Consider the following 24,511-nt stretch of genomic DNA (forward strand, 5'->3'; position numbering starts at 1 on the left):
TGTAACTCAGGGTGTCCTTCAGTCTCTCAATATCGTGGAATTTGGTTCAAGTCTTCTCAGTGATAAATCCACAAGAGAGAAGGCAAAGGAAGGGAGCAACGATTTCTTGAGCGAATGAAGAAACAAGACAGAAACTTTAAGGGCGCCCAAAGGAACTCTTACTACAGCGTTTCCCAACCTTAGGAACTTGAAGATGCGTGGACTTCAACTCCCAGAATTCCCCAGCCAGCATAGCTGGCTGGGGAATTCTGGGAGTTGAAGTCCACGCATCTTCAAGTTCCTAAGGTTGGGAAACGCTGCCTTACTATATGCATGCTATTCCCAACAGTCAAGGCACTCTGCTACCGAACGGAGCGCTTCCGTTTGATTTAATTCTCCCCCGCTCGTTGCCATTTACTCCCTTTTCCCGCCCACACCCCTTGGAAGCTCTGCCCTCCTTCTCCTCCCTAGGCGACCTGAAGGGGCGGATCCGGTAGCCGCAGTACCTCGGCCAGGTGAGCGAGAGCTGTATTGCACAGCTAGGGTGGGATCCTGGTCGAAGAGCGGTAAGTTTTGCGGGAGCGGGTGGAAACCCGGCGGGGAAGCCTTTGAAGCCCGGGTCGCTGGAGGTTCCTCTTTGCAATCCAGATAACACTTCCGCTCCTGAACGGCTGGAGCTTCGGGCTCTTAGGAGCCTTTTCTCCTCGCGTGTTTTTTTTTTTTTTTACTCGCGCCCCTTTCTCGCCTGACGCTCTTCTTCCCCTCGCCGGGCGGTTAGCTTTCCCCAATTCCTCCCCTCCCAGCTAAGCACCTCGCTTGGGTTCTCTCAGGCTCATTTTGGCGTTTGAGTAGTTCCGCTCGTCCTTGTCCTTCTCCTTTTCTGAAGGAGGCTGACGTCGCGTCTCCCTTAGGATCCTGCTACGAAAGACTTCCTACGTTGCCCCTCTGCCTTTTGGGTTCGTGGGAAAAGCCGAGAAGAGCGTTTTTTCCTAAAAGAGGCCTCTGCCCGAGGGCAATTTCAGCGAGTTCTTGCCCAGAGTTGACTGCGGGCTTGTTCGACACACTTGTCGATTACTTACTTCTGAATGTAAACACCCTCCAATCTTTCAAAGTAGCGGAGAGCAGGTACAACTGTGGCCCGGCATTGATCCTAGCGCATTTCCTTAGAAGTTCAAATTCGGTTGAGAGAACATCAAAACCTTCCTTAATTTGCAAATGATCTGCATATGGTGATTTAGCAGTGATTAAACATATTAGTTATTTGATCATAGTGAAATGAAGTACCTAGGGTGGATTTATTCAGCCTAATAACCCCCAGAAAAGGAATACATATGGTATTGTGACACATTGTACCCCGTATACTTGGGGAAAACTTATCCACAATATCCATTAAAATTGACACCTAGAAGAATCCCACTCTCAACCAAGTTGATGTACAATTTTATTTAAGCAAATATGAAATGAAAAGGTTGAGTAAATGCTTGGTGATGACTAAGTACACAAACCAGTTTTAAAACTGAGATCAGATCTTTGAAACATTTCCTACAAAGCAATATAAAAGCTGTAACTTTTTATATTTTAAGCATCTTTCTAGAACAGCATCACTACCCTTGGTAGTGTTTTACCAGTTTGGATATCTGAAATTAAAATCTGAAATTAACATGTATGTAGAACTTTTTTTAAAAAAAATACAGTATTATACACTATGTATGTTTGTATGTAAGTAATGCATAGAGGTGTGGATTATTATTGCAGATGAATTCATAGATAACATATATCAACAAAGGCTTGTGGGTTTGTTGTTTTTGCTGACCTTGTGAAGAAGGTTGTGATTGTCTTCTCTCATGGATCTCACAGTTGCTGAATTTTATGCCTGCTGCTTCAAGGATTTTATCTTTATCAAGAGCAATAGTAAACTATTGATATCTTGTTGCCTACACTATTTGTAAATGTTAGTGTTTTCACAATACAGTGTAAAAATAGTGTTAGATTAAGATTTTGAGCCTGAGCATCAAGAATCGGGAATCTTAGTTTATTACATTTTAATTTGGCCAATACCATTGTACTCTATGGCTATGGCTATTTGAAAGTCTACGTGGATAACTTTCAGTTCTTCTGTAAAGCCAGTACTGTAAGAGGAAAACAAGTTCTATTGCTAAGATCTATGCTGCAGTTTTTCTGGAGATCAGTCATAGAAATGATATCAGAGCAGTTGTGATGGAAGAGGTAGGAATTCTGTCTCAAGTTTTCCTAATTTGGTTGTGTCTGTACTAGGCTGAAAAGTTGACACTGGCGTGTTTTGCATATTTGTCTATTATACTTCCTTTACTCTCTTGAGGAAGTTTTCCTTTTTTTAATGTAAAGGGCAGAGGTATGGATTAGTAAATGTACTATTACATATATGTAGCTATTATATATTACATTTCAATGTAATAGTAGAAATCCTCTTAATATAAAATCAATTTGTATTATAGCTTTTACAAGAAGTGAAATATAGTCTAATATTAATGAAGGGGATTATAGATATTAATGTGAAAGTTACATTCAATATTTATTTCCATTCTGCTTATCAGTGTTGCTTTAGTTTTGTCTAATCTTGTCTACATTTTCAAAGATGGGTATTTCAGGTATTTGTTTCTTTTATCCAGCCTTTATTGCTTCTCATGCTGACATCTGCATACGGAACTTAGAATAATCATTATGGCCATGTTGTATTTATTGATTGAATCTAAACTTTTCTAATTTTGTTTTAATAAAGCAAGGTTATAGTCAGAAGCCATGAACAGTTTGAAATGCATAGGTTTTATTTTCTTCACCCATGTTTTCTTGTTCTTCCTAACTTGTTCCTTCCAGTTATTAACTTCATCCCATCTTTGCAGTATTATGTGCCTGTGTGCTGATTTGTAATATCATTCTTGATATTTGTAATATCATTCTTGATATTTGTAATATCATTCTTGGCTCTTTTATGACTCGTGGACTTCAACTCCCAGAATTCCTGAGTCAGCCATGCTGAACGGAAAGGCAGAGTTTCCAAGCTGAGCCATGCTGGCTCAGGAATTCTGGAAGTTGAAGTCCACAAGTCATAAAAGTGCCAAGGTTGCCTACCCCTGACCTAGACTAAACACATTCCAAAACCTGATTTTTAAACTGCAGTTGTTGAATAATCCATAATAATTACAATTAAATACCCTATTGTGATGTAGTACAGTGTGAAAACAGCAATATAAGATGGCTGAATCACAAGAACAATATATGAGAGAAACTTTTAAATGCTTGACTTCTTTTCAACACCAACTGCTTCAGAAGAGGGGAAAAATATATGAGAAACAACCCTAGTAAACTAGCTTGGTTTTTAAATACTATTTAACCTGGGGAAGAGTATACTGTATCTGGTTATACTCTGGAGTGATGCATATTGTTGAACTATATGTACTGTACTGTCTTATGCTTATATGAAAGAGACCTAGAAACAGCACCACATAATCGATATACCTATGATTTCATAATATGTCATGGCATCTTTTATACATCTTAAATACTGCAAACTGGATGGCAGCACTTTCCTAATCTTTAAAAAAAACCTTAAAAAAAACTACACAGGGTCAGACATGTTTAGTATTTGGCAAAGACCACCAGGAATTTCCAGGTTAGATTGGAAAGATAAAAAAAACTCCCAGAAGAATGCAAACCACATCTTTACTGCTGCCAAGAAACATACATTGATGTACCCTGGTCCATTAGGTGTTGAGTACAATTCAGGGGAGACTTTTCTTAAGGCTCTGGAAACTGAATACTTTTAAAGAAGGTCAAAGAAGCAAGCAGGCATGTACAACATAATCATTGTGTGCAGAATTCTATGTCTAAGTTATGGTCTGAGACACATGTATTATTCTGCAGGGTTTTTGCTTTTAAAAACAAAGATTAAAAGTGTTTTGTGCTAATCCCTCTCCTTTTCTAGATACATCTAACCCTTTGCTAACTATTTGGTTCCAGAGATTCTTAACCAAAAATGCTCTCAAATTTCTAAGAAATGTCAAATAATCTGAAAATGTGTGCAAATACCGGTATATTTTATTTGATTAAAAGAGAAATTCATAGGAGGAAGACAAGATTCCTCTTTCTCCCCCAAAAGAATGGCTAATGTGATCCAGAAACTTCAAATGCTTTCCATGCAGCTATCAATAGGACAAAGCTCAGCCCCTATCTCCCTTTAAGCAATTTTGGCTGGTTTTTACATTCTTGATTTTAAAGGAAAGGGGAAAGAGCCTTTAATCCATACATTAGATTAGTTGACTGATCCTTTTTTAGATTAAGTGCACAGAAGTATTGCTACATTATTATTGTCTTATTGAACAACTGTAGAGTAGCATTCTTCAACTTGGCAAACCTCAGGTATATGTTGGATCAGAAATCTTAAGTAAGCATGGCTATAGTGGTCCATAGTAAGAACTGTTGTCCATTAAGGGAAAAGAAGACTAGAAAATACAGTTGCTGAAGCATTTCTGTTTGCTATGTTTGTCATTATATGTATAGTTCTGATAAAAGGCATACTGTATTTTCCGGCGTATAAGACGACTTTTTAACCCATGAAAATCTTCTCAAAAGTCGGGGGTCGTCTTATACGCCCAGTCGTCTTATACGCCAGAAAATACGGTATATGTTGCTTGAAGCCTGTTTTAAGGTCTAGGCCTTACAGCAAAAACTGTAAAAAGGAAGAGGTCACCAGCATCTGAGTTTTCAACACACATACTGTATACCCTCCCTGTTTGGTACAGATATAGTCAGTGATAACACATAGTGGGATAATTATCCTAATTTTCTGGGATTCCTAATGTTTGACTGTGCTATGCTGTTGATGCATTATTGTAGAGAAAATATTTGGTGAACTGTTATATATTAGTCAACTTGGTTATTCAGTTCTGGATACCATGCTTTTAAAAAAAAATTCAGACAAACAGATTCCAAAAGAATATTAAGATATTTTTTTAACAATTAGAACCAATTACTTAGGTAGTGGACTATCTTTCACTAAAAGTAGTTAAATCAAAGTTGGATAGTGTTTGTAGCAATATCTTAGTTTGGATTCTTGCATAGAACAGGAGGTTGGTGACTCTGATCTTTTGTTATATTAGACTTAAAAAAATGTTATGGAAAAATGATCCTGCTCAAACCATTTGCAACAGTGATACCCATAGATTTGGGTTAAATTGGGATTGGGAATGAATAGCTTTACAGAAAGAAATTGTGTGCATAAATATATAACCCTGATGTGCATACCATATACAGATTATTAGATATGAGCTTCAACCATTCTGATTGGATGCATTTTTCTTTTGGCCTTCTGTATTTTTATTTATATTCTGTATAGTTAGTTACCTTTGCATTGTTTAGCACTCTAACATGCCTTGTTCTCTACTGCTTTCAAATTGTGGTGTATATGCCAATGTAAAGAAGTTATGAAATGATCGATAAGAACAAAAACCAGTGACCTATTTCAATATAACATTTAATTTTCATGATGGTCATACAAATGCCTTTGAAAACCTACAAGTGCATATGGAGTACATTAGTATTCTCTGCTTACGTTTTCCAACAGTTGATATTCTGTATCTACCACCTTTGAAATCAAATATGATATAGTTACCATAATTGTTAGCCCTGACAGTCTGATGAAATGATCCATGAAAAAAGTACAAAATCTGTTTCAGCAAAGAAAAGTGTGGTATCCTTAATATGGCCATGTCTGGTTGTGTTTTTCAAGAAGGAAAAGAGAATACAGTATGTGGTTGTCAGTGGATGTACTGTTTTGTAATTTCTTCTTTAGTTGTTTTCTGTAGTCCAGTTTCTGCAATATTTGAGGTTTTGAATTTGTTGCCTGCATAGGATTTGGGAATTCACAAAAAAGCAGTTAAATGTGTACCAGCAAACCTTTGGCTACTCTCTCTACATTGTTTATTTATTTTTTAAATCTCATTCTATTTAGTATTGTACAGGCTGCTTGACCCTGTAGATGTGCCTTAAATTACAACTCTTAGTGAGACCCTAGCCAACTGTTCTGATACAGTATCTAGCAATGAGGATGTACAACAAACACATTTCTATGTTATTGTATTCTATTTCTATATTATTTCTATTCTGTTATTAAAGTAAATTGCACAGAATGGATGAAAAACTTGGTACACTGATATATTTAGGGAAGGGGGGGAAGACTTTAATATATATCCCAATGTTTAGATTTGATCTTGGAAACATTGTATTGGAAATACTCATAAAGGTCAAATAATCCAATGCCCTACTTAATACATTACAATAGTATTTCACCTTAGCAATGTTAGCAACTTTAAGATGCTGGAATTCTGGAAGTTGAAGTCTACATATTTTAAAATTGCAGAGGTTGAGAATTGTACTAGGGCATCTATGATTATTACGGTAGCTTTGGTTTGAAGGAGAACTCATCCCAACATGTGCCTGCCCGACTAGCTGATAGCTTGTTCAGTCAGGAAATCCTCCACATTCCTAGCCTGAACCTTCTTATAATTGTAATCTGTTGGTTCTGATCCTGCTGTCTCAAATCCAATGCTGCCTCTGTAGGATCAGCTATTTAAAGCTGATATCATCTTGTAACCATATTTTTAAAGACTAAACATATTCGGATCTTATACATATTATTCCTCATATTGCCTTATTTCCAGATCCTTCACCATCTCGGTAGCCCTCTTCTGAATTTGATTTAAATTGTCCTTTCTGAACTGTGGTGGCCAGAACTGGACCAAATATTTTAAATACAGTCTGACCAGGACAGAGTAGAATTGTATTATGTCCATGATATGGACTCTATGCTTCTGTTAATGTATTGCAAGATTGTTTGACTTTTTAGATACTGCATCATACTGTTAATGTTTGATTGCACACAGAACCATTTCACATGTAGTATGCATAAACCATGCTTTTCTCTATTGCTTCCATTCATCTCTTATATTTTCCAAATTGTATTTTTCTCTGTTAAATTCCAGCTTATTTGGGTCAATTTATTGCTCAAGTGTGTCTAGTTTGTTAAGCCTGATCTTTTTAAAAATCCTTTTTTAATCTAAAATATTAGACAACCCTCATAGTTTTAAGTTTTTTTCTGTATCCCCTCATTTAATATTTGATAAATATGTTGTACAATATATAACCTAGACCACAAAGCCATGGAATGCAATCTCCCCTCTAACCTGAAGTCAAGCCATTAAGGAGTACAGTCAACTGTGTATCTATCTAATTATATTATCATATAACATCATTTTACCTTTTTATGAAAGAGAATATTATGAGATATTTTGTTGAATGTTTTGCTGAGGTTCAGGTATGTCTATGATATTTTATTTCATCTACTTTTTCTTATTCATTTTGATCTAGTAGTTATTCTTTCAAAGAAGGAGATAAGTTAGTTGAGCACAATTTACTTGCAACAAATCTACACTGGTCCCTTTTGCCTAAGTGTTCACATATATAATTCTAGTCAGAGGCTTTGCCTAATATATATGTCAAGCTGACAGGTCTATGGTTTCCTGGTTCTTCTTCCTTTCTCTTTTTGAAGACAAGGATAACATTTTCTCTCCTCCATCTCTCTGAGACTAAACTAATCCTCCAGGAGTTCTCAAAGATTATTGATAATGATTCTAGCTTCTTTAGTAACTTTGGATTTAGTGAAACTGGATCTGGAGATGTGAATTCATTTAAATTAAATGAATTCTCTCTTAATACTCTGTTTTTCCTAAACTGGTGTTCCCTTCTTTTCCCAGCAGAATAACCATGGTTGTTTAGGGTTTCTTTCTGAGAGAAATTAAATGCAAAATATGATTTAAAAGGTTCTGTCTTCTCACCAGTCACTCATTGCTGTTTCATGTCTCCTCCTTTTTATAATAATTTTCTTAAAAATTGCAAATACAGAAATGAATGTCAAGTACGGGGAAATCTGGAAATTCAGGCAGTTCAAATGAATATAAAGTTTTATTGCATGCTTAAGCTCTCTACAAAAAGCTGAACTATTACCGGTCAAAGCAAATTGGCAGTAGATAAGAGTCAATAGAATTCAAGGAGGCCTGGATGAAAAACTCTTGTGTGGGTACAAAGGGATTTGAGACTGATAACATGTTTGACCTCTCCCTTGGGTTCGCCTGATCATCTGCTAAACTGAAACTAATAAAAACCAAAAGAATAAAAGTAAAAGGTAAAGAAAAAATAGAAATATAGGAATATAATAAAAAAGAAATATATAACCAACTTCCCCCTTCCCTCTTTATCACATGTACTGTATAAACAGGAACTTATCACCTCTTAAAATATAAGAAATGTTCTGTTCTTCCCAAGGGTCATTTCTTATCATTAAACAAATCCTTAAAGCCTCGTCATTTCAATCTTGATGTCAGCAAAAGTCCATTAAACGTTACCGGAGATAACCTGTCTATTTTAATCTTGATCAAATAAACCAAAACTATATTTCTTCCTTTTACTTTTAACAATCTTGGTCGTTAGTTCCTTCAAACCTAGTTTTGAAACCTAGATCTTGATTTCTTTTCATTTTATCATTCTGTTCCTTGTTACAAAGTTCTTCAAAGCTTTCACAAATCTCTTCTGTAAATCCAATATAGAAAAGTTATCCAGGTTACTCTTGCTTTGTTATTTGTATATCTCTTTTATTTATTAAGACATCATCTGATTTCATTGGTACATCCAGTGTAATATCTTTTCCCATGTCATTGTTATAAACTGTCATTTTTAAATCCTCTTTCAAATCAATCACAATCCTGTCAGTAAAACTTGTTCCGCTTCCATAACATATTTTAAACTCAGCGTATCCATAGAGGCAGACACACTTAAAATTAACTTCTGAGTCCATTATTCACAAAAAATAAAAATAAAAATCCTTCAATATGTTGAATGTTGAAGTATTCAGCTTCATTCTGTATTTGTAAACTGAATTCAAGTGTTCCTCCCCTTTAATTGTAATCTTTAGTTTCTTCTAGTTCTCTCTAGTGTTCAGTTTTTAAAATCTTACTTTAACAGACCCTTGTCTGTTTGTGACTTTCAAAAAAAGTTTCAATTATTCTTTTACTGCTTATTCCCAAACCCCCATACTTGTATTTAATTCCCCCCAAAAAAACATTTGGAAAGTCATCCAGTGTTATAAAACGTGTCAATTATAGGTTTTGTAATAGCTGAAGAGCAGTTTGCAAGCAATTTTCAAAAGTGATTAGAAAAAGAAGTAGTGAATTCAGTGTCCTTTTAAAGTCATCAACCACAATTTGAGCAAGATGGCTATTCCCTAATTTCCCAGAATTCTAAACTTGCTGGAGATTGTTGTCGTGTAATCTCCTCACAGAGAACAACTATCTGGGGCATTTGTGGGTGATCTCAAATCATCTCCTTCTCTGGAGAGGAATTACAAAGAACTGAGCTCTTCTGACCACCATTTCTTTCCTCACAATGGAGTTACATTCTCTTTAATTTACCTTTCATTTCCAAAATATCCAAAGCACTCATTTTTGTTGTTTTTGTTACCTTTTAAAAGCCTCAGTTCACTCTGAGCTCTACATTTTTTTAAACAATTCTTATAGTTTTGAAGATTCCATTTAATCTAACCTTTTAATATTGTCTTTGCCAACCACATTCCACTTAATTTAACCATTGCCAAGGTTTATCACTACTGCTGGTCCCCAGAAACAATGACAGAGCAAAGTCTTCAGGCTTTTTCTAAAGATCAAAATGATAAGAGCAAATCTACATTCTGGAAGATGATATTCCAGAATGTGGAAAATGTTTTTCCCTCCATTTTCTATACATCCCCCTGTATTTTGTTTTGACTATGGGACAGTTGATCATCTCAGTATACTGAAAAAGTTAAGTTGACCTGTCTTTTGACCTAGAAAGAAATCAGATCAGTTGATACAAAAGTTGGTTACGAGAAAATCAGAGCAATGTGATTACAATCACAATTGGTTTCTATTGCTTTCTCTTTAGAAAATGAGCCTACAAACTCTTCATACATTGTTTGCTGTGTTTATTTTATCCTTCTAGATAATGGCATCACATCCACGCAGAGTTCGACTGAAACCCTGGCTAGTAGCTCAAGTAGACAGTGGAATGTATCCAGGTCTTCTTTGGCTTAACAGGGATGCAAAGCGATTTCAAATTCCTTGGAAGCATGCAACTCGACATAGTCCTCAGCATGAAGAAGAAAATACCATTTTTAAGGTAACTGAAAAACACAGTTCTATTAGTATGCTACATAATAGAAAGGGACTGGTCTCTCTCTCTCTCCCTCCCTCCCTCTCTCTCTCTCTCTCCCCCTCTCAAATGGATAGAGGATGAAATTATTAATAACAAAAGTACCGTAGTATACAAATAATCTTATGTTTGCTGTTCTGTAGCAATAAAATGCTTGGTATGTTCAGAGATGCAACCTGATGGAGATGCATGCTGCTTTGTTTTTATAAGCAGAACCACATTCTGATCTGAAGTCCTAGGTGAAGAAGCAATCATGCAATACAAAGACATTAACATACAGGGAAAAATGAGGGGCAAAGTAATATACAAAACACAATATATTCAAATAGGGTTTCAGGTAATTGGTAGATAAAAATCTCTTCCAATCAGTCTTATCTTTGTCTGCCTTGAGTACTTTGTGCTACAGTAGAACTAATTTCCCTGGTGTATTGTGGTTTTCCTTCTGAGAATTGTCAGATGCAAGGTTTTAATTAATCTACTTTTCAACTCTTCAATTCTTTATGTTTGCCTTCTTGTCACTTGTCACTAAAGTTCCTTATCTTAAGCATCTAACTTTTTTGGGAGTTAGCCTCATTCAACTCTATTGGATTTTCTTCTCAACATTTTGCTGAGGATTGTATTCACCTGGATTTTTTTAAAAAAATTGTACATTTGTTCTCATGTACAGGTAGTCCTCGGCTTATGACCACAGTTGAGTGCAACATTTATGTTGCTAAGTGAGAATTTGTTGTGAATTTTGCCTCTTTTTTGAACTTTTCTTGCCACATCTGTTAAGTGAACCATTGCAGTTGTTAAGTTAGTAACATGGTTGTTAAGTGAATCTGGCTTCCTCATTGACTTGGCTTGTCAGAGGTTGCAAAAGAGGATCACATGACCCCGGGATACTGCAAACATCATAAATATGAACCAGCCGTCAAGCATCCAAATGTAAATCACATGACCATGAGGGTACTGCGATGGTCATAAGTGTGAAAAACAGTCAAAAATCACTTTTTTCAGTGAAATTGTAAATTTGAACAGTCACTAAACAAACTGTTTCAAGTAGAGGGCTACCTGTTAATTTTAGCAATGCATGTATAAATACGGAACATTTTTCATGAGACCATTTCTGACAATCTTATAAAGAGAAATAATCAGGGCATAAAAGTATTTCTTAATGGTTTTTTTTGTTTCGTGTAGGTTTCTTCTTTTATTCTAGAAGATAGTGAATTAATTTTATCTAGTTAAACTTGGAATTCAATTCCACATTTAAAAAAGAGAAATTGCAAACACTGAGTTGATTTGTTTTAACACAGTCAAGTATCTTGTTAGAAATAGCTTGAGAAAGAAGATAGCTAATGGTTTTAAGACATTTGTGTCTCTTAGAAAGGTGAAAGAAAACAATTATCTGTTGCAGAAAGTATTTATTGCCTAGGTGTATCTTATAGATGAGAGTTTGTTTGGCAGCACAATTCAACAGAAGTTGGCATAATGACAACACTTAAGTGACCTGATGTACTTTGCTCCCAGGCGTGGGCTGTGGAAACAGGAAAGTATCAAGAAGGGGTTGATGATCCTGATCCCGCAAAATGGAAAGCCCAACTCCGCTGTGCTCTCAACAAAAGCCGTGAATTCAAGCTCATATACGATGGCACCAAAGAAGTGCCAATGAATCCAATTAAAATTTATGAAGTATGTGACATCCCACCATCCCTGACGCCAATCATTAATCCTGGTGAGACACATGTTTAAAGAAGCATGGAGCTAATCCTAAACTATAATTGTCTTATTGGGAGTGAGGCCTTCTGGGTTACTAAGGTTTAAGTGAACACAGTTAACTATATTGAACAAGCATCTCAGTTTATCCTTTGTGTTATTTAATTGACTGCACTTCAGATTCCATTCTACATACTTAGGAATTTACTACATATATGGTACAATCTAAATAGCTGAGCTTCCTTTTTAAAGCCAAAATCGATCAAAAACTTTGAAGTTCAGGTACATCCTGACAAGGATCCAGAGTAAGAACACGAAATTTGGGTTTGGGGAGATCTAATTTTTCTATGCATCTCTGATTGTTGACTGTGGGTTTCCTTTCCCTTCATTTTGAACTGAAATAAGGGCACCATTACAAATGCCCCTATTCTAAAAAGAGTGCTACACTGGATGGCATTTGTTAGGAACTTTGGTTGCACATTTCCTGTTTGCTAAACAGGGCTTTATCAGCACATGGCTGGAAGAAATACAGTTATCTTGGGTTAGTTGTTGAATCTGAAGGGCCAATAAATATTTGAGAAAGCAAACTTTCTTATCTGCCATGTAGTTTCTAACACTCTAGCTACATAGTTCAAGGAGAGACATTATAGTATTCTCCCCAAACCCTCAAACTCTGGGAGAACCGCTTTATGCCACCAGATCGAACTGACAGACAAAAATGAATTTTGGATATCACAGACTCTCCCATGTTTGGAAACCAACGAATATTTAGCATAAGAATTCCAAAGATTGAAGTACTCTGCAACACTCTCATAGGTCTCCTAAAGGGGAATTCCATTTTTTCCTGTTTTGTTAAAAATTAGAGGAGTGTTAATTACTTCCTAATTTTTCATTTCCTATATTTTTTTCCAGGTTCCACCGGTTCAGTTCCATGGGATGAAAAGGATAATGATGTAGATGATGAAGATGAAGATGAATTAAATGAGTCTCAAAACGTAGCAATACAGGACAGTTTTCCATTTCTTAATATCAATGGTTAGTAGATTATTCTGACATACAGTTAATAAAACTGAACTTAAATCTATGTTTAAACATTTTTTTTTGGTTAATGTTGCACTAAACATTTTGACAAATGCTTTCTCAAAATTTTATCTCCAGATGTAATTAAATTAGCATGCAACATGCTACAGAGATATAACTTATATTTAGCACAAATGGTACATGCTGCTCTCCCTGGTAAATATTTTCATCCTGCTTTTTGTGTATCTGTTAGATACTTAATAATAAATGCAGCTAAGTGTATGTACTTATTGAGATATTTTTGCATTTCTTTAGTCACTTAATCTGCAATTAAGTGGAATTCAAAATTTTAATTATTGACTTGAAATCTTTCCTATATGTCTGTGGCATAATCCTGCTTCTCTTTGCTTCATGTCTGTCTGATGTAAGGCAAGTTGGGTTTTAAAACAAAGGGCACTCCCTTGCTGCTGAGAATTTATTTTAATTGGGTTCCTGAGGATTATGACACCAAAGCTTTGGAATTAATGAAAGGGTGGAATAGGTTATGGCAATGGTATCTGCTCTACAGGAATCTGAATAACCGCTAGATGGCAACAGATACAGAAAACTCAAACCTTTTGCTGTTATTTGCTGGTTGACCAGATCGTTTATAACCCTAGATAAGTTTATGCATGCCATATGGCATCCATCACTGCTATTTGAAACAGGATAAGAAGACTAGACCACAGAAGATTGTTTCCATGGAGGCATACTGTGCCTCCCACATACACATTGTGTACCATACTCTTTTAGAAGAAGGTAAATTCCCACTGCATAGCAGGGACAGACACGCCTTCTTGGCAAAGGCAATATGTAACAGCTTTAAAAGTCTTGGAATTCCCTGGAGCTAAGTTCAGGTTTTTCAGGTTTTAATGCATCATTGGTTCAACAAATATCTCTGCATTAATTTTCCAGACTTAGAGCTTGTTTAAAATTACATTTTGATGGTGCTATTTTTTAAAGTTTTCTTCATGTACAAGTGACACATTTTATTTTTTTCATATGCTTTGCATCTAAAGCTTTTGTTTCTCTTTTGGTCCAGAAGCAACTCTGACCTATGCTGTAGAAGGCTTTGTAGATGATGACCAGCACCTTAAATTGCACTTGGAAGCCTACTGGGAGCCAGTGCAGCTGGTGGGGCAGTGGGGTTACATGGGTATAATGAGAAACACCAAAACCTGCTTGCACGGCTGCATTCTGGACAGCTGTAGCTTCCAAATGTTCTTCAAGGGTAGCTCCATGTAGAGTGTGTTACAGTAATCCAAACAGGAGGTGACTAAAGCTTGATTTAGAGTACCCCACAACTGTGGTAGGTGTCACTGCATACCTCTGCTGCAAAAGGGTTGATGGGTAAGCATAGGTTGCAGTTGGCTGCAGACAGGCTGATGCACACACCTCCCAAATCCCAACTGTGCATTGTGTGGAGGTGCACATCCTGCATGATGATTGGTTGATACAAATTCCTGTTGTGTGCTTTGCCTAGCCAGAATGTTAACATTTGCAGCAGCTATGCAACCATCTCTGAATGACAGAGACATACATTCCCTGACATGCATAACAGAGAACTCTAATCCAGTCTCTAAGCATGAGTCACCATGACTAAGGCCTCCTAATTCAGGAATGGGTACAATTGATGCATAAGATAAACCTGTGCAAAACCTTTTTGGCCACAGTTGCTGCTGCTCTGCAACTCTGCATACCAACTCTTGGCTGAGGAAATCTATCCCCATGCTGTGTTAAAGCTGGAAAAACCCCAGAACCAGGAGGCCTTAAAACCTACAGTGAGTCTATCTTACCAGGGTTGAGTTGAAGCCTGTCCTCTGCCATCCAAACCCTTACAACTTACAGGTGCTGGGAACACGTGAGATCCATCACTTGATTGGCTCAGAGAAATGTAGAATTTGGTATTATTGGAATATTGGTGAATCCCCACTCCATGTTGATGGATAATCTTATCCAGTAGCTTCAGGTTGATGTTAAATTGCAATGGGGAAAGGGTTGAGGCACCCACAAAGCAGCTCTATAGCTATGCTGATTAGGAAGATATGGTTATGTTTGGCTTTAGAACTACTATCCTTCACTCGGCTGACAATTCTGGGAATTAAAGGCCAAAAGCGTTAGATTGCACTAATACAATCTCTTATTAATACTTACTAGAAGAAAAGAATACAAGCTTTAATTTAGATTATCAGGTTAGATGAAAGGAGAGGTAAAATTCCAATAGTACAAGGTTAATTGCATAAGGAAGTCTAATGAAACTTGCTTGTCTGATATGATTGAATCTCTTTATAAATGTTAGGAAGCAGTGGAGATTACATCATTACATTTCATTTATTATACTTAGATTCCCCAATGGCTCCTGCTAGTGCAGAGACCTGTAGCCCTGAAGCTGTGTGGCCAAAGAATGAGCCTGAAGATGTGGAGATGCCAATGCCTCCTGCGCTGCCAGCTCTACAGCATGATATGTACAGCTCTCCTGAACTTTGGATTAGTTCTCTTCCTAGTAAGTCTTTTTGGTCCAGGAGCCACTAGAATAAATAGAGGACAAATCATGCACTCTTTTGTTTGGAAAGTCTTGAGTTCACCTCTAATAAATAAGCTGCATTTCTGAAAGACTTGTTGAACAAATGCAAACATTCTTCTGCAGTTATTATTCAAATTGGTCTGGGCAGGAAATAATTCTGATTTAAAATTGGCGTCAGCTTGTAAAAGAAATTGCATGGGGTCCTCGACTTATGACCACAATTTAAACTTTAATTTGGTCATAAGTTCTTGCAGTTATTAAGCGAGATGCCTTTGGTCCATGACCATCACCTCAGCACTTGCAGTTGAAATTGTTAAACTGATCTTGAAGACAACTCAGGTGGGGAACGTCTTGCGAGGCCCAGTGTTGGGCATGCACAAGCTGGGGTGCAAAGTAACCCCCCCCCCCGCCAAAATAGCCTGGCCCTGTGGTGTGGCATTTCTCAGTAGAAGCATGAGGAACCAGGCCTGAAATCGAGGCTTGAGTCTTTTAGAATCTCAGGCATTTGCTACTGCCCTAGGTTTAAATATCAGCCATAGCGCTGTTGCTATCACTCAAAAATGCACCTCACACTGTTCTCCAAGGCACAAAAGCCTTGGGTAGTGGCATGATTGCCACTATTGCCCAGTGCTCCTAAGGCAGCTATCTGCTGCATGCTGCTTGCTTTCAGAAATGTATGTCCTGATGTTGAGAGGCTTGTGCAGTTTATCCAAGGCAGCTCCCAATTGCACCAGGCCTTCTTTCCTGAAGCCACCTCAGAGCTAGTGGAGCTTCAGAAGCCTTCTGAAACATTGGGTAAACTGCAAAGGCCTCTCAATAGCAAAAGAAAAACTGCTGAAGGTAAGCAGCATATGGCATATCCTCAGCAGTGCTGGGTGGCAGGGGCAATTGTGCCATTCCCCAAGGTTCACACCTTGGAGAATGGCACAATTGCCCCCACTGTGCATCGCTTACCTTCAGGTGTTTTTTTTCCCTGCTGTTGAGAGGCCCATGTGGCCTATCTGAGACTTCGGAAGGCTTCCAAAGCCCTTTTGGAGCTGGCTTCAAGGCAGCTTTGGGAAAGGCCTCTTGTGACTGGCAGCCTTGGTCGCTCAACTTCAGGAGAAAAACACCTGAAGGTAAGCGGCGCATGGCAGATTTTGGGGAATGCTTGGAAATGGGGGCAGTCTTACAATTCCCTAAGGCTTGTGTGCGGATGGTGGCATTTCTGATTGGCAGTAGTGGTGCTAAGGCTGACATCAAGGTCTGAGGCAGAGGCAGCTGGCTGAGATTTTCAAAGCCCCTGGGCCTGTATTTCAGATGCAGGGGAGTGGGACATAGGCAGGTGGGTCACCAAGCACCCAAATTTTTATCATCTGATTGCAGGGGTGCTACAATGTTTGTAATTTCAGGCATAGCTCATAAGTAACTAGTTCAGTTCCATCGTAATTTCAAACAGGTGCTGAACAAATGGTTGTTAAGTGAGGAATGGTTGTTAATTGAAAACTGTTGAACTGTTGGTGAATGATGTTAGGGTATCTTGTCATTAATTGGGTAGCCATTATGCATAACAAGTGATTAGATTGTTGCTATGGGTAACCACTGGATTCATATAATGGCAAGTCTTTTTTTTTTAACCCCATTTATATCCCGCCCTTCTCCGAAGACTTAGGGTGGCTTACAATTTAAGCACAAACCAATGTGCTTAGCAATAGCCTTCATTCTATGTATATGCCTGTTTATTAGGGCTTTCGCCCCCCCCCCCCCAAGCGGCATTGTTACAAAGTCAGCTTTTAACAGTAACTTTGCCATTATTTTACAATCAATTTGACTCCATAATTAGTTAAGGGTATTTGGTAATAATGACAAATTATATCTTTTGTTTGCAAATACCTGTGGTCTCTCCTATTTTGTATTGATTTTATTCAGTTAGATATGGTACAATGCCATTATGGTTCCTGCTGTACTGCCTGATACATTAATAATATATTCTTCTTAAGTGACAGATCTTGAAATCAAATTTGAATATCGAGGCAAGGAGTTTGGGCAGACAATGACTGTGAGCAACCCGCAAGGCTGCAGACTTTTCTATGGAGAATTAGGTCCTATGCCAGATCAAGAAGAACTCTTTGGGCCTATTAATTTGGAGCAAGTCAAGTTTCCGGGGCCCGAACCCATCACGAATGAAAAGCAAAAGCTGTTCACCAGTCGACTGCTTGATGTAATGGACAGAGGGTTAATACTAGAAGTCAGTGGTCATGCTATCTATGCTATCAGGCTTTGCCAGTGCAAAGTATATTGGTCTGGGCCATGTGCACCTTCCTCTACCACACCAAACTTAATTGAAAGACAGAAGAGAGTTAAGGTCTTTTGTTTGGAAACATTTCTAAGTGGTGAGTAGCTCTAATGCCTTTGACTCACTGTCAATAGATAACTTTGTAATCTTGTATGGATTAATACCATAAACTAGCCCAGCTAGGACTGTATCCCTGTTAGCATTATAGAGTGGATACAGCTGTTTTTGTAGATAGTCCTTGCTGGGTCTACAGTGCATAGCTTAGGTTTTCTATAAACCAGAAAATGTGAATGGATATCGATCCAATTTAATGTACTCCATTAAAGCAAAAGTTTCTACCTATTTCCTTTTTTTGACCCAAACGGGTCTCTGGTATCGTTCATTCTGTATATCTTCACATTATTGAAAGTTGTGAGTGAAATAGTATGAGCAGCTACCTATTCTATTATACAGTGCTTTTTTTGTAAAAGAAAAAGGTGCCGGAACTCACACATGTCATACAACCCGCCTTGCCTACCCTACAAGGTTCCATCTACAAAAGGTGCCGGAACTCCGTTCTGAGCGTTCTATGAGAAAAAAAGCCCTGCTATTATAGTTCATTATTGCACTGATCTGGTTTTAAAGTCTAACTGAAAGCAAATGCCGTTGGGATAAATTGACACAACGGGAAAGAGAGGATAGGATAATTGTTTCAAGTAATTACTTCAAATATATCATTTTGAAATGCATCTATATCTTACTGGACATTACTAATCTGTTCTTTTATCATAATAATGTAATTTATTATATACTCTCTTTTCACATTCTTCCTTTAAATTCAGAATTAATTGCCCATCAGAAAGGACAGATTAGTAAACAGCCACCATATGAGATCTACTTTTGTTTTGGAGAGGAATGGCCAGATGGAAAGTCAAAAGAGCGAAAGCTGATTGTTGTTCAGGTAAGAAAACAACTTATTGCAAAAATACTGTATGCTACTAGTCCCTAGTAGAAGAATGCAGTTGCATCTGTCATAATATAGGTCTTCACCCTAGAATGTGTAAAATCCTGCTTCATGGGTTCCTTTGAATATGAGCAGATAAGGTGTGTAAAGAGCCAGAGCTGCTGTCCACCAGTGCACACATTTCATCTCTTCTTTTCAGGTTTTCTTCTACTAAGCAAGATGATCTAAAGCAGGGGTGTCCAACCTTGGCAACTTTACAACTTGTGGACTTCAACACCCAGAATTCCTCAGCCAGCCACAAGTCGTAAAGTTGCCAAGGTTGGAGACGCCTAATCTAAAGGAAAGACTGTTAATGTAATGACAGCCTTTCTCAAACCTTGTTTAATACAATTAAATCTGAGAATGAAACTCAGGATCCACGTTTCCTTTTCATCTAATACAGTGAGGCTACCGATGTTCTAAAGTTAACCAAGGAAATGTAATGGACTTAATGAGACCCAATAAAATGAGACTGAAATGGAATTACTGATTTTGGGAGGGATTTCTTTCATGTTTAGTAGTGATAGCAGTGTACCTGAAGAATCAAGTTTCTAACATGGTTTTTTTTTAATCTATCACCATCATTACAAGCAGAGTAAATAGTCAGAACTTTTTATCTTTTGACACCATTTCCTACTCACTTTGAGCAGAACTAGCCTTGTAAGAAATTTCCCAACAATTCAAACTAGACTATAAGTATTGTATACCAAAAGTAATTTAAAGTGACTACAATCTATATAGTTAGTGAATACCTCTGCTATTAACTAATTAGCAAAAGAATAATTATTTTACATGTGTATAAATGATCAAGGAGAGTCTTGACACATTGTGCTAACTATAATGTGCTTACCAGCTATATGATTTGTCTATGCCAGGCATATCAAACTGCCGGCCCGCGGGCTGGACGCGTCATCCCGAAACCACGCCCACCCCATTGCCAGCAGTGGGGAAAAAGTCATGATACATCACACGACGTCACGTGACATCGCAAGTTTGACATGCCTGGTCTATGCTATACAAACCAAAATACTGTTTTCTGTATTACAGAACATAGGTAGAGAACTGTATGAATCTAATGATTGTGATTTACTCAGTTGTGAATATGGCCATAGGGATGCAGATCTACAGCTCAAAAAATCCCATAGAAATTGTTATACAACTTTATTTCCGTAAAAGACAGAGGGTTTTTATTCCTTTTTAGTATCTATCTGATATTATTCTATTGCTGTCTCTCGCTGCTATGCAAAGCACCTTTGCCTTGCTATTTAGGTGCTGAATCTGAGCAGGCTTACTGTAGCTTAAACATGAAACAGTGTCGACTGTAGGAATTGCAGACTTGGATTTGCATTAATGAGTTAATGGAAATCAATCATGTACCCTAATGTCCTTGGAAACAGTTGTTTCAAATACCTGATGGTATAGCAGTTGGTGCATAGTTGTTGGTGCATTTATTACTGCCATGGCTCCTCTTCATTGCTGCAGTGGAGCAAGGACTGTTTATTGGTGACATAATCTGTAGTAGCTAATGTTTTGATAGAATACTACATGTGTATGGAGGTTCTGAATTCTGAATTGAAGAAGCTTCTTGGATAAGAAGTGAAACCTTTTCAAGGAAAAAAAATCAACAAAGTCTAGTTACTTTTTGAAAAGCACCTTTTCCCATTTCAATGCTGGATAGAATGTTGATAGTTGCAGCATTTTTTTTCTATCTCTGTTCTGAAGTGTTTTCATGACTTTGATCTCAAAAAGCAAGTCATGTAAACTCTTTAAATGTGTACTTCTAACTTTGTGAAGCACCAAGAATCCTTTGAGATTGTGCTGGAGTCTAAATGTGATCAATCAAGAGTATATTTCTCAATAGTCTTCACCAGCGTGAGCATTTGGCTTATTCTGGGTTCCCAGATGAACTTTCAGGAATTGATCATCTTTTGTTAGATTAAGAAGAACTTTATTTTCAAACAGGTAATTCCAGTTGTAGCCCGGATGATCTATGAAATGTTCTCTGGTGACTTCACTCGCTCCTTTGACAGTGGCAGTGTGCGTCTACAGATCTCTATCCCGGATATCAAGGATAACATTGTTGCCCAGCTGAAACAACTCTACCGTCTGCTGCAGAATCACCAAGAGGGCTGGCCAGTTCAACCACCAAATATGCAGATGACCCCACCCCTCACAGCACAGTGATGACCCAGTATTGGATGGATTCTTGTCTGGATTCTTCAATTCTAGATTGAAATTAATTGAAATAAGAACACTTTGAAATATTTCTTCATATGTGACATTTTAATGGCGAATATTGATATGCAATATAATCTGTCGTAAATAATTTTGCAAAAGTTTATCTAGTTAAATACATGTAGACAAGCATATTTCTCTAGAAATGTTTTTTACTTTTATAAATGTAACTATATAAATATAAAGCTTTAAACCTTTCCTTGCTTGCATGTAATGCTGTGGTGCTTTTTTTTTAAAGTTTGTCTTTGACAGGAATGCTTATTTCACTCCTGCTTTATTCTTAAGAGTACTTTTATAACACAGTTTAAATGCATTCTATTAATTCATGATTACTTTTTGCTATTGCTGCTGCTACATGTAAAATTTGTAACCAATACAAATTAAATTTGTTTCAAAATAATGATCTGATAATTAGCAATAGGGAGTTTTATTCCATTAACTATTGCTTGTTGTTTTATTATTTCTATATAAATGAGAAAGTGCATGAATTTTAAGCTGAGAAGGATGTTTTAAAATTAAAGTGACTTTAAAACCAATTGAAAGAGATAGCAAAGACAGTAATAGATATTAAGTTTGGTAAAATAGAAGCTCTTTACATGTTTTTCGGTATTGGAATGCTGTAGCCCAACCTGTAACTTACTTGTACAATGTGAAAAAATTGTTCAAATGCAGTCAGTTGTTTTTAAGAGAATTAAACTGTCACATTGCTAGAAGATACAAGACAGCATGTGTAGGAAATTTTTAAAATGTTTTTTTAAAAATGAATGTTGCCAAAATGTGAATACACAAAATGAATATTGTAACAAAAGCTAATTCAGTCAGTTGTAAATATGGCACTTTTAGGATTTCTGGAGAAGAAATAGTGAACTGAAGACCATGGCAGAATGAAGAGCCAAAAAATAAACTGGCACTTTATAATTTCTCTCTGGATAAAGAGAGGAAATCATCTTATAATTTCTCCTGACAGCTGTTCCTCATGAACAGACTGCAAGACAGTGGTCTCCAGTGGAGTTTAGACTCTGGGAGATAAGGGAAAGGTATCTTTGTTCAAATCACGGCACCTTTAAAAAGTCACAGGGTATGCATTCTTCCTTTTCAAATCACTTTAGCAAATTGCTTTTTAACAGTTTTTCAGGAAAGGTAAAGGAACTGAATAGCAAAAAGGTAATTAGAATGCTCATTTTGGAAAGATACAAATGATCTAAAGGTCCAGATGGATTTGAAATAAAATTTTGGAATTATAAGAATTCTTCCCATGGAAAAATGAATACTTAAAAGAATAGGATGAAACTTTGAAGGTTGGACACTAGAGGGAAATCAGAAAGAATTAAATATTACAATTAAATGAGAAGTTTGGCTTCTAACACAGAATAGAACAAAATACTTTAACATTGGGCATATTGAAGGATACTTTTGAACAATAGCCCCAGAAATTAATTTTAACAGCATCTGGCATTATAGATAGGCTGTGTTTAAAAGATGTTATGGTAGAAGAACATGTTTTATTGGACAAGACTGAGATTGATCTGAAAATGGATTTAAAAATGATAGGCTACAATAATGACATGGAAAAAGATCCTACACTGTTCATATGAAACTAGAGGATGTCTTAATAATTAAAAGGAATACAAAAATAACAAGTAAAAAAATGGCCTTTATAATATTTTCCTATACTGTATTTACAAAAGATACCAGTTAAAGTTTTGCAAAATTTTGTGAGAAGGGACAAAAAAGAGAAAAGAGATCACGTTCTAAGACATTTGAAGGGATTAAAGATGATTGTTAAAAGTAAAAGAAACGAATGTAAAGTTGGTTAGAATACATAGTTATGTCTCTTAACCCTTATGCCAACCAGGAATGACAAGATTTTAAGAATCTGTTTATAAATAAGACATGAAATATGGTGAGAAGTTTGTGTGTTGCATTTTAAGAGGTGATATGTTACTAAAATTGTTTATACTTGTGATTTAAAGGGGAAGTCATTTCTTTATATATTTCTTTTTCTTTACTATATTTTTACTTTTCTTTCTGTTATGCACTTTGTTGTTTCTTTTTTGTTTGTATTTTTATCTTTAATTGCAATGTTTAATTACAATAAAATACAATTGTAATTGTAGTTTAAGTCTAAACAAGCTATGATGGAAAATATATTTTCATATTGCACATCACATTGTGTTATCTTAGCATCAGATACATCTACATTTTTGCTAGGTAGCTGTTACATGTAACTGAATCAAACCTATTTTGCATTCCAAAGATAATTGGCATTCTGCTTTCTACTAAGTATTTGTTTTGGAACTTTTTTCTACAATAAATGGAATAGCTGGAATATTTTCTGTTGTCTTACTACATGGCCTTGTAAAATGGCCTACTGTACACAAGCATTACTGATAGCCTACATGAAAATGTGCACTTTTTTGGATACCTACTTCCAACTTTTTCATGAATCCAGTTTGTGAATGGCTTCAAATAAAAATCAAACAGAGATGAAGTTAACTACCATCATGAGCTTACCATTCTTTCTCCTATACTGTTTACTAAATAGTGTAGATGTTAGGGCTGCAAGTTGCCAAGAAACAACCATTAGATGGTGGACAAGAGTTAAACAGTTTAAACATTTTATACCTAGCGAGTATCTGGATTTTGCCAGCCCAGATCTATTAGCTATAATCATTGTGAAATCAAATTTTCAGAAATGCTCAAATTCATTATTTTTCCTGCCTCTTCAAAGTTACAACATGGTTCAGGCAACCATTTGTCTGAAATGGTATAGGCCTGCTTGAGCAGGGGGTTGGACTAGGAGACCTCCAATGTCCCTTCCAACTCTGTTATTCTCTTCTCACATTAAACCTTTTTAATGAACAAAGTGATAAATCACCATTTCAAGTCTTGTCAAGTATCAACTCTAGAGGGTGGGGAACGAGTAACAAAAAGCAAAAGGACGACTGATAGAATGGCATGAAACAGACACAAATGCAGTGTACAGGCAGGGTTAGAAGCATGATAGAGCCGTGTGCGTGTCATCCTGATACAACCTTGATTTGTTATCAGAATGATACAATCCTGTACAAGAAGAGCAACTAAGGCCTGGAGACTAAAATATATGAAGAACCCTTGCAGGATATGGGTTTGGCTAGTCTAGAGAAAAGAAGGACTAGGGGGGGGGACATATTAGCAGTATTCCAGTATTTGAGACGCTGCCACAAAGAGGAGGGGGTCCATTTATTTTCCAAAGCACCAGAGGGCAGGACAAGAAACAATGGATGGAAACTAATCAAGGAGAGAAGCAACCTGGAACTAAGGAGAAACTTCCTAACAGCGAGGAAGTGGAACAGCTTGCCTTCAGAAGTTCATCACTGGAGGTTTTTAAGGAGAGACTGGACAGTCACTTGTTTGAAATTGTATAGGATCTCCTGCTTGACCAGGGGGCTGGACTAGAAGACCTACAAGGTCCCTTCCAGCTCGATTCTGATTCAATCAGTTTGCTGTG

General features: G+C 36.9%; 2 protein-coding genes across 4 annotated transcripts in view; one reads left to right on the top strand and one right to left on the bottom strand.

Annotated features, from left to right (window-relative positions):
- Window positions 1-486: 486 nt before the first annotated feature.
- Window positions 487-24,502, top strand: IRF6 (interferon regulatory factor 6). Of its 2 annotated transcripts, none has more exons than XM_083361094.1 (8): window positions 487-545; window positions 10,042-10,218; window positions 11,761-11,965; window positions 12,859-12,981; window positions 15,350-15,508; window positions 17,509-17,901; window positions 18,626-18,744; window positions 20,749-24,502. In XM_083361094.1, exons 2-8 carry the CDS (start codon window positions 10,045-10,047, stop codon window positions 20,968-20,970), a joined length of 1,395 nt encoding a protein of 464 aa, XP_083217220.1. In that variant the 5' UTR covers window positions 487-545; window positions 10,042-10,044; the 3' UTR covers window positions 20,971-24,502. The 2 variants fall into 2 exon arrangements, with proteins under 2 accessions (XP_083217220.1, XP_083217221.1); XM_083361095.1 differs by having other exon boundaries at window positions 17,515-17,901.
- The window catches only part of TRAF3IP3 (TRAF3 interacting protein 3), a 32,396-nt gene continuing 27,259 nt past the window's right edge, over window positions 19,375-24,511 (bottom strand). The window contains exon 16 of one of the 2 annotated variants that reach the window (XM_083361093.1): window positions 19,375-21,011. In XM_083361093.1, the coding sequence (XP_083217219.1) occupies window positions 21,006-21,011 (6 nt within the window). In that variant the 3' untranslated portion in view covers window positions 19,375-21,005. The remainder of the gene's footprint in view (window positions 21,012-24,511) is intronic. The other variant, XR_014492298.1, reaches the window with a different exon arrangement.

Source organism: Vipera ursinii (assembly GCF_947247035.1).
Source record: "Vipera ursinii genome assembly, chromosome: 3".
NCBI classification, from domain to species: Eukaryota; Metazoa; Chordata; class Lepidosauria; order Squamata; family Viperidae; genus Vipera; species Vipera ursinii.